Here is a 12,855-nt window from a genome sequence, read left to right as displayed (position 1 = left end):
TTTCTGAGAATAATACTGAAGCTAAGGAACAAGTTTCTAATGCACATTTCGGGTGAGATGAGGTGGTGGGGAGTGAGGGTGGGAAGGGAAGTAGTTGTTTGAGTAGAAGTCAGACCTCACGTAGTCACTCTGTCTAAATGGGGCCCTAGAAATCAGAAGTCCTCTGAGAAGCTGATGACTGGTGGTGCTGCCTGCCTTTGCCTCTTCTTCCTCAGGTGCTGAGGAAAACTTAGTAAAAGCACCTGAGTGCCTGCTGAGCTTGTGTCAGGAAAGCAAGGCTATTGTGTTAACCCTTTGCACTCCGCTGTCCCCTCTCAGGGGACATCGGAATTCTAGCATATCACTCGGATGTCCCCTCTCAGGGGGGACATTGCAGTTTATTAGTGATTACGGGGAATTGAGTTAATTCAACGCACGTGTCCGCCGCAAAGCAGCGTCGAGTAGCTGGTAGCCAATGTCCAGAATGGTTCGGAGTGCAAAGGGTTAATAATGTGGAAATGCATGCTGGAAGCTGAGCTTCAGGCAGATCAGTGCAAGGACGATTGGAGGTGCCCTCTTCTTACAGTGGTACACACTGTTACCTTGGTAGTTCCAAGAGACAGACACCAAGATGTGGACACCTGCTCATAGCGTTGACCTAAGCACTATCTGTTGGGACTTGTTTTAGTTCAGAGACGACCAGTGCTCAGTCTTTCTCCTTTCAAGCCTTTCTCACTGAAGCTAGGCAATACATACCCAGTTTTCCCTCAAGAAGAAATGATAGCCCATAGCTTGTGGCCCAGCAACTGACTGGTACCTCTGCAGACCCAAGTTTCTTTTTTTATTTGGGGGAGAGGGAAGGGTGGGCAGGGAAAGGGAGAAAGATATAGAAACATCAGTGATGAGAAAGAATCATTGATCAGCTGCTTCCTGCATGCTGCACCCTGGGCATATGCCTTGACTGGGAATCAAACTGTGACCCCCTGATTCATATGTCAGCACTCAACTACTGAGCCACACCAGTTGTTTCTTAATCCTAGGGAAATCTGAAGTTCCTGTTGTGCTTTGAAGATGAGTTGTTTTAGGAAGGATTTGAGTCCCCAACCTCCAAATCTACAAGTGGCTTCCATGGTAATCTTCCATGTATATGCCAACTAAGCATATACTTACTGGTGTTATAGCATTCTTGACTCACAGCTCCTGAGGATAAGCCCAAGGCTATTGTTCTAGACATCAGAAGCCTGCACTTTTTTGGGGGGGGGGAGGGGGCGGTGGGCAGTTTATTCCACATCAGAAGCCTGCAACATTTTAATCCTAGCCATAGTTTGAACTACTTTGAAGCTTCCTGTAAACTGGATTTTTGAAAGTGGTGCTTTCCCAAGTCCTCTTTGGGAGCCCAGACCAAGTGGAACCTATTATGCCACAGTTCTTGCTTGCTTAACTGTGGCTCTGGAGACCCCTTGTGCAGGCAGAGGTAGACTACAATTAGGCCGCCTCAGCCCAACATCCGCATCAAGGCGATGGTTCATTTGTACTGTTGCCCTGTTTGATGACTGTTAACTGGCCCTTTCCTTAGACTCTGCTGAGGAGTGACACTGGAAAGGAGCCATCTCCCTGTAGATAGAAGTGACTCTTGTAGGATTGATAAGTTGGGCTTTTGAAACGTCTGAAGAACTTGAGCATGTGATAGGCCCTGCCTCCCTGCCCTCCTACAACCTGTCTGCCCACTGCCGAATGAAAGCCCTCCCCTTTGTAGTCAGTTCACTACAGAATGGTTTGTGTTGGCTGTGTTGCAGCTTTCCCTCTTAATACCTGAAAATACTATTTTTAATGCTATACTAATTTCTTTTTAGTAGATTTTACTCTGAACTGATTTTAGAATTATAGGAAAGTGTCAGAGATGATAGAGAGTTCTCATATACCCAATTCCTCCCATCGTTAGCATCTTACACATAACCAGCACACACTTGTTAGAGTGAAGACATCAACATTGGGACATTACTGTTTATTTAGATTTTATCAGTTTTCCTCTTTCTTTTCAAGAATCCAGGCTAGGTGCCACACTATATTTAGTTATGTCTCCCCGTTTCCTCTGGTCTGTGACAGTTTCTCAGTCTTTCCATGTTTTTCATAACCTCTGATCGTTTTGAGGAATACCATCTAATGTCCTTTATAATACTTTAAATCTGAGCTTGTCTGATCTTTTCTTTGTGATTAGACTGATGTTATGGTTTTGGGGAAGAATACACAGTGGGGAAGTATGTTTATTTATTTTATGGAATACTTGAAATGTGTATAACCTCATTGGAGATGTTAACCATGATCACTTGGTCAAATAGTTTGTCACCAAGTAGTTCTCCACTGTAAAGTTACTTGCTTCCTACTCTATTGTTTGGAAATGAATCACTAAGTTTAGCTTGCCCTCAAGGTAGGTTGGGGGATATATAGAATTAAGTCCCACCTCTTGGAAGGGGGAGCATCTGTATATAATATTTTTAGTTTTCTATAAGGAAGTTTCTCTCTTCTACTCTATTTAGTCAATTATTTATATAACTATGGAGTCATGTATATTTATTTTACACTTTGAGTTATAATGCAATACTTTGGTATTTGTTTTGGTTACCAAATTGTTCTAATTTTATACTTCTTATTAAAAGTTTGATCATATGTAAAAGGAATGAGTTGAATGAAATAATATTATAGTACCTTCTAGGTCCTAAGTTCTGTACCAGGAGCTTTAAAAACTCACCTTAAAATAATATATTCTAAAATAAGTTTCTCCATTCGCTTACTAATCCCTGATTGTGTAGCCTTGGCCCTTGGTTCTGCTTCCTTAATTACTTTTCTAGGACATCCTGATTGCTCATTTATTTGATATTGGCCCCAAATAACATAATGTCTGTAGGTAAAATGGCATGGGGAGTGGAACTGACTTAACTTAGCTTTAATTCTCTGGATATGCTTCCCAAGTTGCTGTTGGGAGGAAACAAGTTTAAAATTTTTTACTGAGAGCTGGGAGTTCTTGGGCCAATTTCTTCTACCTCCAGACTCAGATCCTTTATCTAGAAAATGAAACATTTCCCATTAGATGGCCCCTAAGATTGCTCACAGCCGTGATTTTATCATCAGATATAATAAAATATCTGGCTGGTAGTTCTCATCTCCATAATAAAAGCAAGAGTTGGGAGTGGCCAACCTCTCTGAAACAAGCTTATTTGGTCCATCTTTATCATCCTTTTTATTTACTTAATTATACACACACACACACACACACACACACACTGCATGGGATGAGCACATTCAGAAATTCGAGGTCTAGAGAAGATGCCTAGATGACTCGTTGTATAGTGGAGAAGGCATGTTTTGCTGTTCATTAATACCCCCACAGTAAGAACTTTGGAGGATCAGAACTGGAGTATTTATTATTAGTATTTATAAATCATTCTTAAGTGACATTTATTTTACAGCAACTAGATGTATGTGAACAGTCTAGCAAAATAGCCAAGGTCAATAGAATGTGGTAACGTAAGTATGACAAGGCCCAATGAGTTACCTTAAAGATGATTTAGTTCTCAAAGCCGGTGTGTGTGTGTAGGGGAGAGTGTCATTAGTCTCACATACTGAAAGCAAGATGGGTGGAGGACAACAAGGATGAACTGATGTCCTGTGAAACAAGTCATATTCATTGGGAATAAAGAACAGTAGAGTAAAGGAATGTTGCTTTTGGTAGAAAGCTAGGATAGAAGAGCCCGGAATGACTCTTCCTCAGGCTGCCTGCCATTGAGTTGTTCTTTAAGGTTCACATCATACTGATGTATGAGATGTGACTTAGAGCTCTGAGTGAAAGTCCTCTGACCCACCACACCTGTCACTGTCCCACATTTCTAAGTGAAGTGGCACACTGCATATCCTGGCTTACAGTGTTAAATCAACAGGTAGAACTTTTATTGTACTAGATGCATGAGGATTTACGTTTGCTTTAATGACAAGTGTGTCTGGAGATGCCCATTCCTGTGAGTCTTGCTAAATCTGCTAGTGGCTTTAGCCTCCTATTTCAAGTGAAATGAGTTGCAATTTCTTGAAGTGAACAGCAGATGTCACTGCATCTTCACTTACCAGGGCTCTGGATCCTAATTGGATGCAACCAACCCAATTCTTTGTACAGCTCTCAAAACCACTGACCTCAAATTGAGTATTTATTGCTCTCTGACACCCTAAGATCCTCTTCCTCAGAAACAGAACCCAAACTGAAAATTGATAGTAAACACAGCCCAAGAGGTTTCCCTCAATTCCTTCACTATCCTCTATTTATATTTATCTGTATTTTTATGTAGCTAATTGATGAGGTTTATTTGCCTTTTCCTATCAACCTCACAGTTATTTAAGAAGCTGGACAAGTTTTTATATTTGTCTTCAGCAGGATTCACACTGAAATGCTGCTTGGCTTTTCTGCTGCTTGCCTTTTAAAATCTTCCAGCAGTAAACTCGATGCCACTGTTCTCGGGATTGAGGTGCTGAACATAGAGGAAACCGCCACTTTCCCTTTTCATTCTTTTCAACCCTTACCTTTGGTAGTTGAGGAAATAAAAAACTGAATTGAGATAAAAGTTCTGTGGTGCATCTTTTTAAAACATACTTCTTACGGTTTCAGTGTAGATAATAGGGTTTCCCTATCTGACAGAAAGGTAATGTTGGTGTTAAATTATTTTAGAAAGTCTGAGACATATTAAAATGTTTGGTATCTTTTACTCAGATATATTTCGGAATAGCCAGGGTGGCATCTGTCCTAATATGCCAGATTTATACTTATATATACTGGTGCAATTATTACTAGCTCCCTCTTTCACTCTCAGTTGACCTACGTAGTTTGAACTGTATGGTCTCTCTAAATTGCCGTGGTGGTGGGACAATCTATAATTTCCAATTTTAGTAATAATAAGCATTTTTTTTATTCAGGAATTATGCATGCCCTGAGCCTTCTGAGTTAAACACGTATAAATAAGCAAAAACCACTAAGAACTTGTAATTCTGGAAAAACAGATTTTAGGTTTCTATTGGTAATTGTCCCCTGGAGTAACGATATCCAAAGGTGGCTGTGCATCAGAATCAACTAGTAACCTTTTTTACAAATAATTTCAGGGTTCTCATAGACCTCTACTGAACTTGTTCCAAAGCTTGACTTGACATTACCAAAAATGTAGAACTTTATGCAATGCAAATGTATTGGACTATTTTGTGAGCAAGCTTCTAAACTAACATATAGAAGAACACTTCTCTCTATGGTTTGGGTGGTGGTTGAGGTTCTTGGTGGTAGCTGCTTTGGGCCGTAAGAGGGTGTATTTGGCATTGACATGAGTTGTTTTCTTGTTTCAGACGTCATCTGGGTGATTCTCAGTGTGGAGGTGGGTGGACTTTTAGGAGTAACGCAGCAGCTGTCATCTTTCGAAACGGAGTTCAACACACAGCCACATCGCAAGGTAGAAGGAAACTTCAACCCGTTTGCCTCTCCCCAAAAGAACCGACAATCAGATGAAAACAACTTAAAAGACCCTGGGGGTTCCGAGTTCGACTCAATCAGCAAAAACACATGGGCTCCTGCTCCTGACCAAACCGAGCAAGATGAGAATAGACTCTCACAGAACTCTGTAAATCTGTCCCCCAGCAGTCACGCAAACAACTTATCAGTAGTGACTTACAGTAAGGTAGGTGCCCTTGGAGAAGAGGAGAAGGGGTAGGTGGTGGGCCTTGGGATCTGTGATACCCCTTCATGGCAAACCTTGAATCCTAGAATGTTCTTTAAGACTGCTTAGCTCTCCTGCCAATAGCAACAACACAAAACCTACCCCTTCTCCCCTCCCCCCTCCCCCATCTTCATGTCCTGTGGATATTACTTCATCCACATTTATAATTTACTACTGTCTCTCTGCTCTGGTTTGGGTGTTGAAAGAACAAAGTTCTTTACCTTTACATTTTAAGAAAAGAAAGTCAAAATATCGCCAGCCATGCTTCCATTTTTAATGTATACTGAGCTTAGAGCAACAACAACACACCTTTGAAATTGGTTCCTACTTTGATTTTTTTGGGTTTGGGTGGGATTCTTGTTTTTGTTTGTTTTCTGAGGAAAAAGGCAAGCTCAATTATTTATCCTAACTACTCTTGGGCTTTTACTTTATTTACCTTGTTTGCATGTCTTCCTATTGATGTCTTTTCAGTCTATGTGTCCCATCTACTCCCTCACCCACAGCCCAGAGTGGCCCAAGTGATATTTTGACTTTTCACGTGTGGGGAATAAGAGAGAATTGTTTAACCATGATTTTAAATGTATGATTGTTCTGAGACACTCTACTAGGTGTTTGATTTCTTGATCTGTTTTTCCTTATGCTAGTTGATTGACAATGTCTTCCACACACTGCTAAGGTGATGATGGTTCCTGGTTGTTGGTTTTGGTTGGTTGAATAAAGCCCTATGCTAAGAGTTCACTGTTGTAGGTGGTTCATGTATTGGGGCCTGTGAGTATTCCTGTGCATTCTTCTGATTAATAATGCTTCATGTTAGGCCCAGCATCCCATCTATATAATCATATAACTGTTAAGTCTCAAAATTTACCCTCAAAAATTTAAAAATAAAATTAATGTTTATTTGAGGGATAAGTTGCATTGTTGTAAGAATGGTATTTTTCTGACCAATACTTTATTAAAATATGGTCTAGATTAAGAAAAGAAACCTGGTGATGTGAATCCTCTTTTGTCACATGGTCTGGTAAAAGGAACTCCAATTAGCAATAGTGTAGCAAAGGGTTAATTTATTGGTTGGTTGAATAGTCACAAAGGGTTCAGTGTAGTCATGTTAGTTCTCCAGGAAATTAGAGAAGTAAATTGATAAACTAGTAAATTGCCTGTATTTGAGGAAAGACTAAACATCTTAACACTTAAAAGACTTTCCTCTATGTTCCTGTTGCTCCAGATTTGTCTGTCTTAATTTTAATCCGTCAGAGCATGACTGTTCTAAAATACCTTGGTAGAACGGAAACTTGAAGCAGTTGAGTTTAATGGGTAGGTGAGAATTGGAGGAGGCAAGACCAGTTAGTTGCTCTACTGTTTTCTATAATCGAAGCCCCTTTACCCAATATCGAACTACTTGGTTCAGCCATAATTGTAGTCTTAGAAGAGGGCTGGCATTCCTGGCCAGGGCCCTGTACTCATCTTAGTCATAAACCTGTTAGTTGTTTTGTTTTCTTTTTGGGCTTTAGGGACTGATGCTTTTAACCAACTCTCTTTGCCCTGGCCCTGGTGTGTGTGTGGGTGCACTGTCCGAATGAATTACTTAACAGCCTTAATTGAGGTCCCAGCATACTGCTCCTTTGGAATGGCTGAGCTGTGGTGAGGCTATTGAAATATTTCTTAAGGTTGATGAACTCATGGTATGTTACCTAATTTTTTTTTTTTTCCATGAACGCTGCAAGGTCATATAGAAGCAGTACTTATAAAACCACAGAATAAGGTTCTTATTGGTGTTGATGAGACTTTTGGCTATAATACATTGAGAATGTGGCACTTAGATCCCAAAGAGAAATTGGAGCCTCCCTTTTTTTCTTACTTTAATACTAATAGAATACTATTCATAAAGCATGTATGCAAACATCTGGGAGCAGTTTTGGCTAAAGTTGAGTCAGCTCTGCTTCTCAGGCTCCTAAGGAATGGGATCAGGTGTAAACAGTCATCAGGAAGTACTTAAAGATTTGTGCACTATTTAGAGCAGTGTACATTGTTCAGTAGGAGACTTGAAGAATAAAAGAAGTGACCCTGCCAAGCAGCTTACAGTATAGTGACGAGACATGCATCCAGTTCAGTCAGGACAGATATGAATTTGGTCAGTAAAGAACAACAGTCAAATGTATTGTATAATCCTATCTAATATAAGAGTAATATGCAAATTAACAACCACTCCTCTACACCACAAGCCATGCCCCCAGCCAATCAGGAGCAAGTATGCAAATTAACCCAACCAAGATGGCTGCGACCACGGAGTGAGCAGGAGGATTGGGTTTCCCCGGCAATGGAGGAAGCTAAGCTTTCTGCACACCCTGGCAGGCCCAGGCCTCCACTCAAGGCTACAAAGTTTCAGTTATAGAAGATAAATAAATCCCAACAAAATGGCTGCAGCCATGGAGTGAGCAGGAGGCTTGGCTCCACTCAAGGCTACAAAGTTTCAATTATAGAAGATAAATAAACCCCAGATACCAGGGCCTCTGCTTGGGTCTCTGGGGGGCGTGACCAGCCTACAAACCACCACAGGCCCCACACTCCAAGGGACCCCCCAACCTGATCTGGGACACCCTTCAGGGCAAACCAACTGGCCCCCACCATACACCAGACCCCTATTCTATATAATAAAAGAGTAATATGCAAATTGACCATCATTCCAACACGCAAGATGGCTGCCCCCATGTGGACACAAGATGGCCAGCAGGGGAGGCCAGTTGGGAGGGACCAGGTTTGCAAGGGAGGGCAGCTGTGGGCTATCAGGCCAGCATGGGAGGACAGTTGGGAGGGACCAGGCCTGCAAGGGAGGGCAGTTTGGGGTGATCAAGCCTGCAGTGGAGGACAGTTAGGGGTCACCTGGCTGGCAGATGAGGGAAGTTGGGGGTGACCAGGCTTGTGGGGGATCAGGCCTGCAGGGGAGGGCAGTTAGGGGTGACCAGGCCTACAGGGGAGGGCAGTTAGGGGCAAACAGGCTGGCAGAGGAGCAGTTAGGCATCACTCAGGCTGGCAGGGTAGTGGTTAGGGGGTTTATAAGGCTGGCAGGCAGAAGCGGTTAAGCAATCAGGAAGGCAAGCAGTTGGGAACTGGCAGTCCTGGTTTGTGAGGGGTATGTCTGACTGCCTGTTTAGACCAGATCCCTAAACGGGCAGTCGGACATCCCTCAAGGAGTCCCAGATTGTAGAGGGTGCAGGCTGGGCTGAGGGACACCCCCTCCTCCCCGCCCCAATGCATGAATTTTGTGCAATGGGCCTCTAGTTTTTATATATTCTTGGAGGTTAGAGTTAGAGAAGGCAGAGCTGGAGTTGATGGAAAGAGCTTTTCGAAGAATGGACAGATGGAAAGACAGGAAGGACAATGGTGTGGAGAACTGTTAAAGTGCTGAGGGCAGAACGTGGAGGGTTCCTGAGGTCCTGATGTGGGTAATAGACAATGGGAGATACTAGATTCCACTGCTGTACTGTTCCTTTGAGAAACAGTGGATGAAATAATGGCTTTGAAAAAAAGTGGAACTATACTTAATATCTTAAAGCAGGGATAATTCACAGTTCTAGACATTTGTTTTTGCTTCAGAATAGAGATTTATTTATTTTTAAAAGTGGCATGCTTGAGGTTCTTTTTTTAGAAAACCACTTTGTTGGAATTTTGTAATATAAAAAATTTCAAATGCACAGAAAAGTGAACTGTATAATAAGCATTTGTATTCTGAAATATTTTTAAAGGAAATTATGACATTTTGACATTTTAATATGAATCTTTACAAAAGAATTTTCAAAAATACCATTAACTTACCTAATAATAATTTCCTAATATTTTCTAGTATCAGTTCACATTCAGGTTTCTTTGCCTCTATGTGTCTCTTAGAATTGGTCTGTTCAAGCAGGATCCAGTCAAGACCACATTTCACACTGATTGTTGTATAAGAAAAGCCTTAAATTTTGAGATTCTGAATGGTGCCCTTGACAAAGTGTTGATCAGGTACACATCAGTGGTATTTTTAACTGTTCCTGTGTGCCCAGTTGTGCTGCCAGTACTTTAGAAGCCTCATCTCATTTTCTGATCAGAAAGGCTCTGAGGGGCTAAGTAACTTGCCCAGTATCACACAGCTAGTAGAGAGAGGCAGAGCTGAAATTCAAATCCAGGTGCCACATTTTTAAAATGTGTTGAGTGAAAGCATTAACTGAGCTCCAGTAATTTTCAATCAAGGCATGAAGAAAGCCCAGTCAAAATAAGCAGTCGATAAATGATTCTAATATGTAAACTGAGGATTGCCTTTGCCATCTTTTTAAAAATTTCCCATTTCTTGAGTCTTTTTTTTTTTTTTTAATAAATCTTTATTGTTCATATTATTACAAATGTTCCTTATTTCCTCCCCCCTCCATTGCTCTCCTCCACCAGGTTCCCACCCCACCCTCTGCCCTTTCCCCACCCCCATTGTCCTCATCCATAGGTACACAGTTTTTGTTCATTCTCTTCCCACACCATCCACTCCCTTTCCCTGAGAATCGTCAGTTCACTCCCCTTCCATACCTCTAATTCTATTAAATTCACCAATTAATATTGTTCATCAGATTTTTTTTAAATTCCCTTGGTTTTTAGATTCACTTGTTGATAGTTACGTATTTGTTGTTCATAATTTTTATCTTTATTTTCTTTCTCTTCCTAGAGAACCCCCTTCAGCAATTTATATAATTCTGGTTTGGCAGTGATGAACTCCTTTGGCTCTTTATCTGGCCTTCGATTGTGAGTGATAGCTTTGCTGGGTAGAGTATTTTTGGCTGTAGGTTCTTACTATTCATCACCTTGAATATTTCTTGCCATTCCCGTCTGGCCTGCATGGGTTCTGTTGAGAAATCAGCTGACAATCGTATAGGTGCTCCTTTATAGGTAACTACCTGCTTTGCTCTTGCTGCTTTTAATATTCTCTGTCTTTTGCTCTTGGAATTTTAATTATGATGTGTGTTGGTGTGGTCCTCTTTGGATTCCTTTTGTTTGGGGTTCTGTGCGCTTCCTGGACTTGTAAGTCTAATTCTTTCACCAGGTGGGGGAAGTTTTCTGTTACTATTTCTTTCAGTATGTTTTTGGTATCTTGCTCTCTCTCTTCTTCTGGGACCCCCATAATTCTGATGTTGGTTCGCTTGAAGTTTTCCCAGAGGTTTCTTACATTATCTTCAACTTTCTGGATTCTCTTGTCTTCTTGCTTCTGCTGAGGAGTGTCTTCTGGCTCTTTATGTTCCAAATCTTTGACTTGATTCTTGCGATCTTCCATTCTGTTTTTAGGACTCTGTATAATATTTTTTTATTTCAGACAATGTATTCTTTATTTCTTGTTCATCCCTTATTATTTCTAGTTGATCCCTTTTCATATACTCATAGGTCTCATGTATTTTATCGGCCTTTCCTAGGAAATTCTTGAAAAATCTTATAATCGTGGTTTTGAACTCTATATCCAATTGCTTTTTGTCCTCCATTTCTTTCGTTTCTGATCTGTTTCCTTGTCTCAGCATTTTCGCAGCTTCCCTGAATTGGTAGTCTTAAAAGTCTCTATGTTCAGCTTGGATGGGGCGGAGTTTCAGGGTGGAGCCTACAGCCTTGGCTTCCATCAGCCCTGCCCTATGAGGCTCCCGAGTCTCAGTGTTCCTCAGTGTTCTTCGGTACTTGCTGCAAGCACCTCTGAGAGAAAGGTGTCCTCGAGTTTCGCCTGCTACTGTGTTTCCCGGAAAATAAGACATCCTCCGAAAATAAGACCTAGCGCATGGAAAGATAAGACATCCCCTGAAAATAAGACCTAGTGCAACTTTGGGAGAAAAAATTACTATAAGACACTGTCTTATTTTCGGGGAAACAGGGTACCAGACAGTCTAGGCTCTCCCCCAATGAGCCCGGAACTGGGGTTCAGTTTAGTTGGAAGTGGGGTTCAGAGCAGTCCAGAGCTTTTATCTCCTTCCTGCTAGGGCAATCCAGCGGCACATTCAACTATCCGTTCTCTGCACACAATGTGCGTGCCTCTGGAACTTCCTTTCAATGCTCCCCTGGGTTTCCGCCTTACAGCCCAGGCTCCCTCTATATGAGCCTGGGTCCCCAGGGTCTGACCTAGAACTGGGGTTCAGTGAAGTCGGAACTGGGGCTCATAACAGTCCGGAGCTTTTGTCTCCTTCCCACTAGGGCAATCTAGCAGCAGAGTCAACAGTCCGTCCTCTGCGCGTAATGTGTGTGCCTCCGGGACTGCCTTTTGCCACCTTACAGCCCAGGCTCCCTCTCTATGAGCCTGGGTCCCCAGGGTCTGGCCTAGAACTGGAGTTCAGTGCTGTTGGATCTGGGGTTCAGCACAGTTTGGAGCTTATATCTTCTAGGGAATGCCAGCCAGGCACTCAGCCACCCCGTCCTCTCCCCACATGCATCTTAGGCTTTTACAGCTTAGGCTTTTACAGCTCCTCTGCTTTTCCTTCTGGTTTTCTCTTTCCTTCTCGTTGCAAAATTTCCAGTCAGTCGACTTTCCTGTAGTTCTGGGTAATGTCCATTTTGTATTTTAGTTGTATTTTATTGAAATTGTTGTGTGAGGCTGCAGTTAGATGTTTACCTATGCCGCCATCTTGGATCTGGCGTTTGTTGAGTCTTTAAAAGTAGTGACTTCTTTTCTTGTTTGATAAAAATAAAATATTTTTATAACTCTCCAGGTACCTAAACCATGTGGTGTTTATAATAAATAGTGCCTTTTATTATAAACTAGAGGCCTGATGCATGAAATTTGTGCAGGTGTGTGTGTGTGTGTGTGTGTGTGTGTCCTCGTCCGTTCCTCAGCCCTGCTTGCACCCTCTCCAATCTGGGACCCCTTGAGGGATGTCCCTCTCACAAACCAGGACTGCTGGCTTGCCTGATTGCCCCTTACTGCTTCTGCCTGCCAGCCTGATCACCCCCTAACCACTCCCCTGCTAGCCTGATCAATGCCTAACTGCTCCCCTGCCAGCCTGATTGCCCCTAACTGCCCTCCCCTGCAGGCCTGGTGGCCTCCAACTGCCCTCCCCTGCTGGCCATCTGTGGCAGCCATCTTGTGTCCACATGGGGGTGGCCATCTTGTGTGTTGGAATGATGGTCAATTTGAATATTACCTCTTTAT

General features: G+C 42.2%; 1 protein-coding gene across 2 annotated transcripts in view; it reads left to right on the top strand.

Annotated features, from left to right (window-relative positions):
• Window positions 1–12,855, top strand: part of ILRUN (inflammation and lipid regulator with UBA-like and NBR1-like domains) — an 86,968-nt gene that overhangs the window by 56,675 nt on the left and 17,438 nt on the right. Inside the window, exon 4 of one of the 2 annotated variants that reach the window (XM_084890001.1) lies at window positions 5,353–5,681. In XM_084890001.1, coding sequence (XP_084746127.1) covers window positions 5,353–5,681 — 329 coding nt within the window. The remainder of the gene's footprint in view (window positions 1–5,352; window positions 5,682–12,855) is intronic. The other variant, XM_084890002.1, reaches the window with a different exon arrangement.

This window comes from Pipistrellus hanaki (genome assembly GCF_964339955.1).
Source record: "Pipistrellus hanaki genome assembly, chromosome: 7".
Classification (NCBI taxonomy): Eukaryota; Metazoa; Chordata; class Mammalia; order Chiroptera; family Vespertilionidae; genus Pipistrellus; species Pipistrellus hanaki.
Note: the sequence above shows the minus strand (reverse complement) of the source record. Positions and strands in the feature narration are given on the sequence as shown.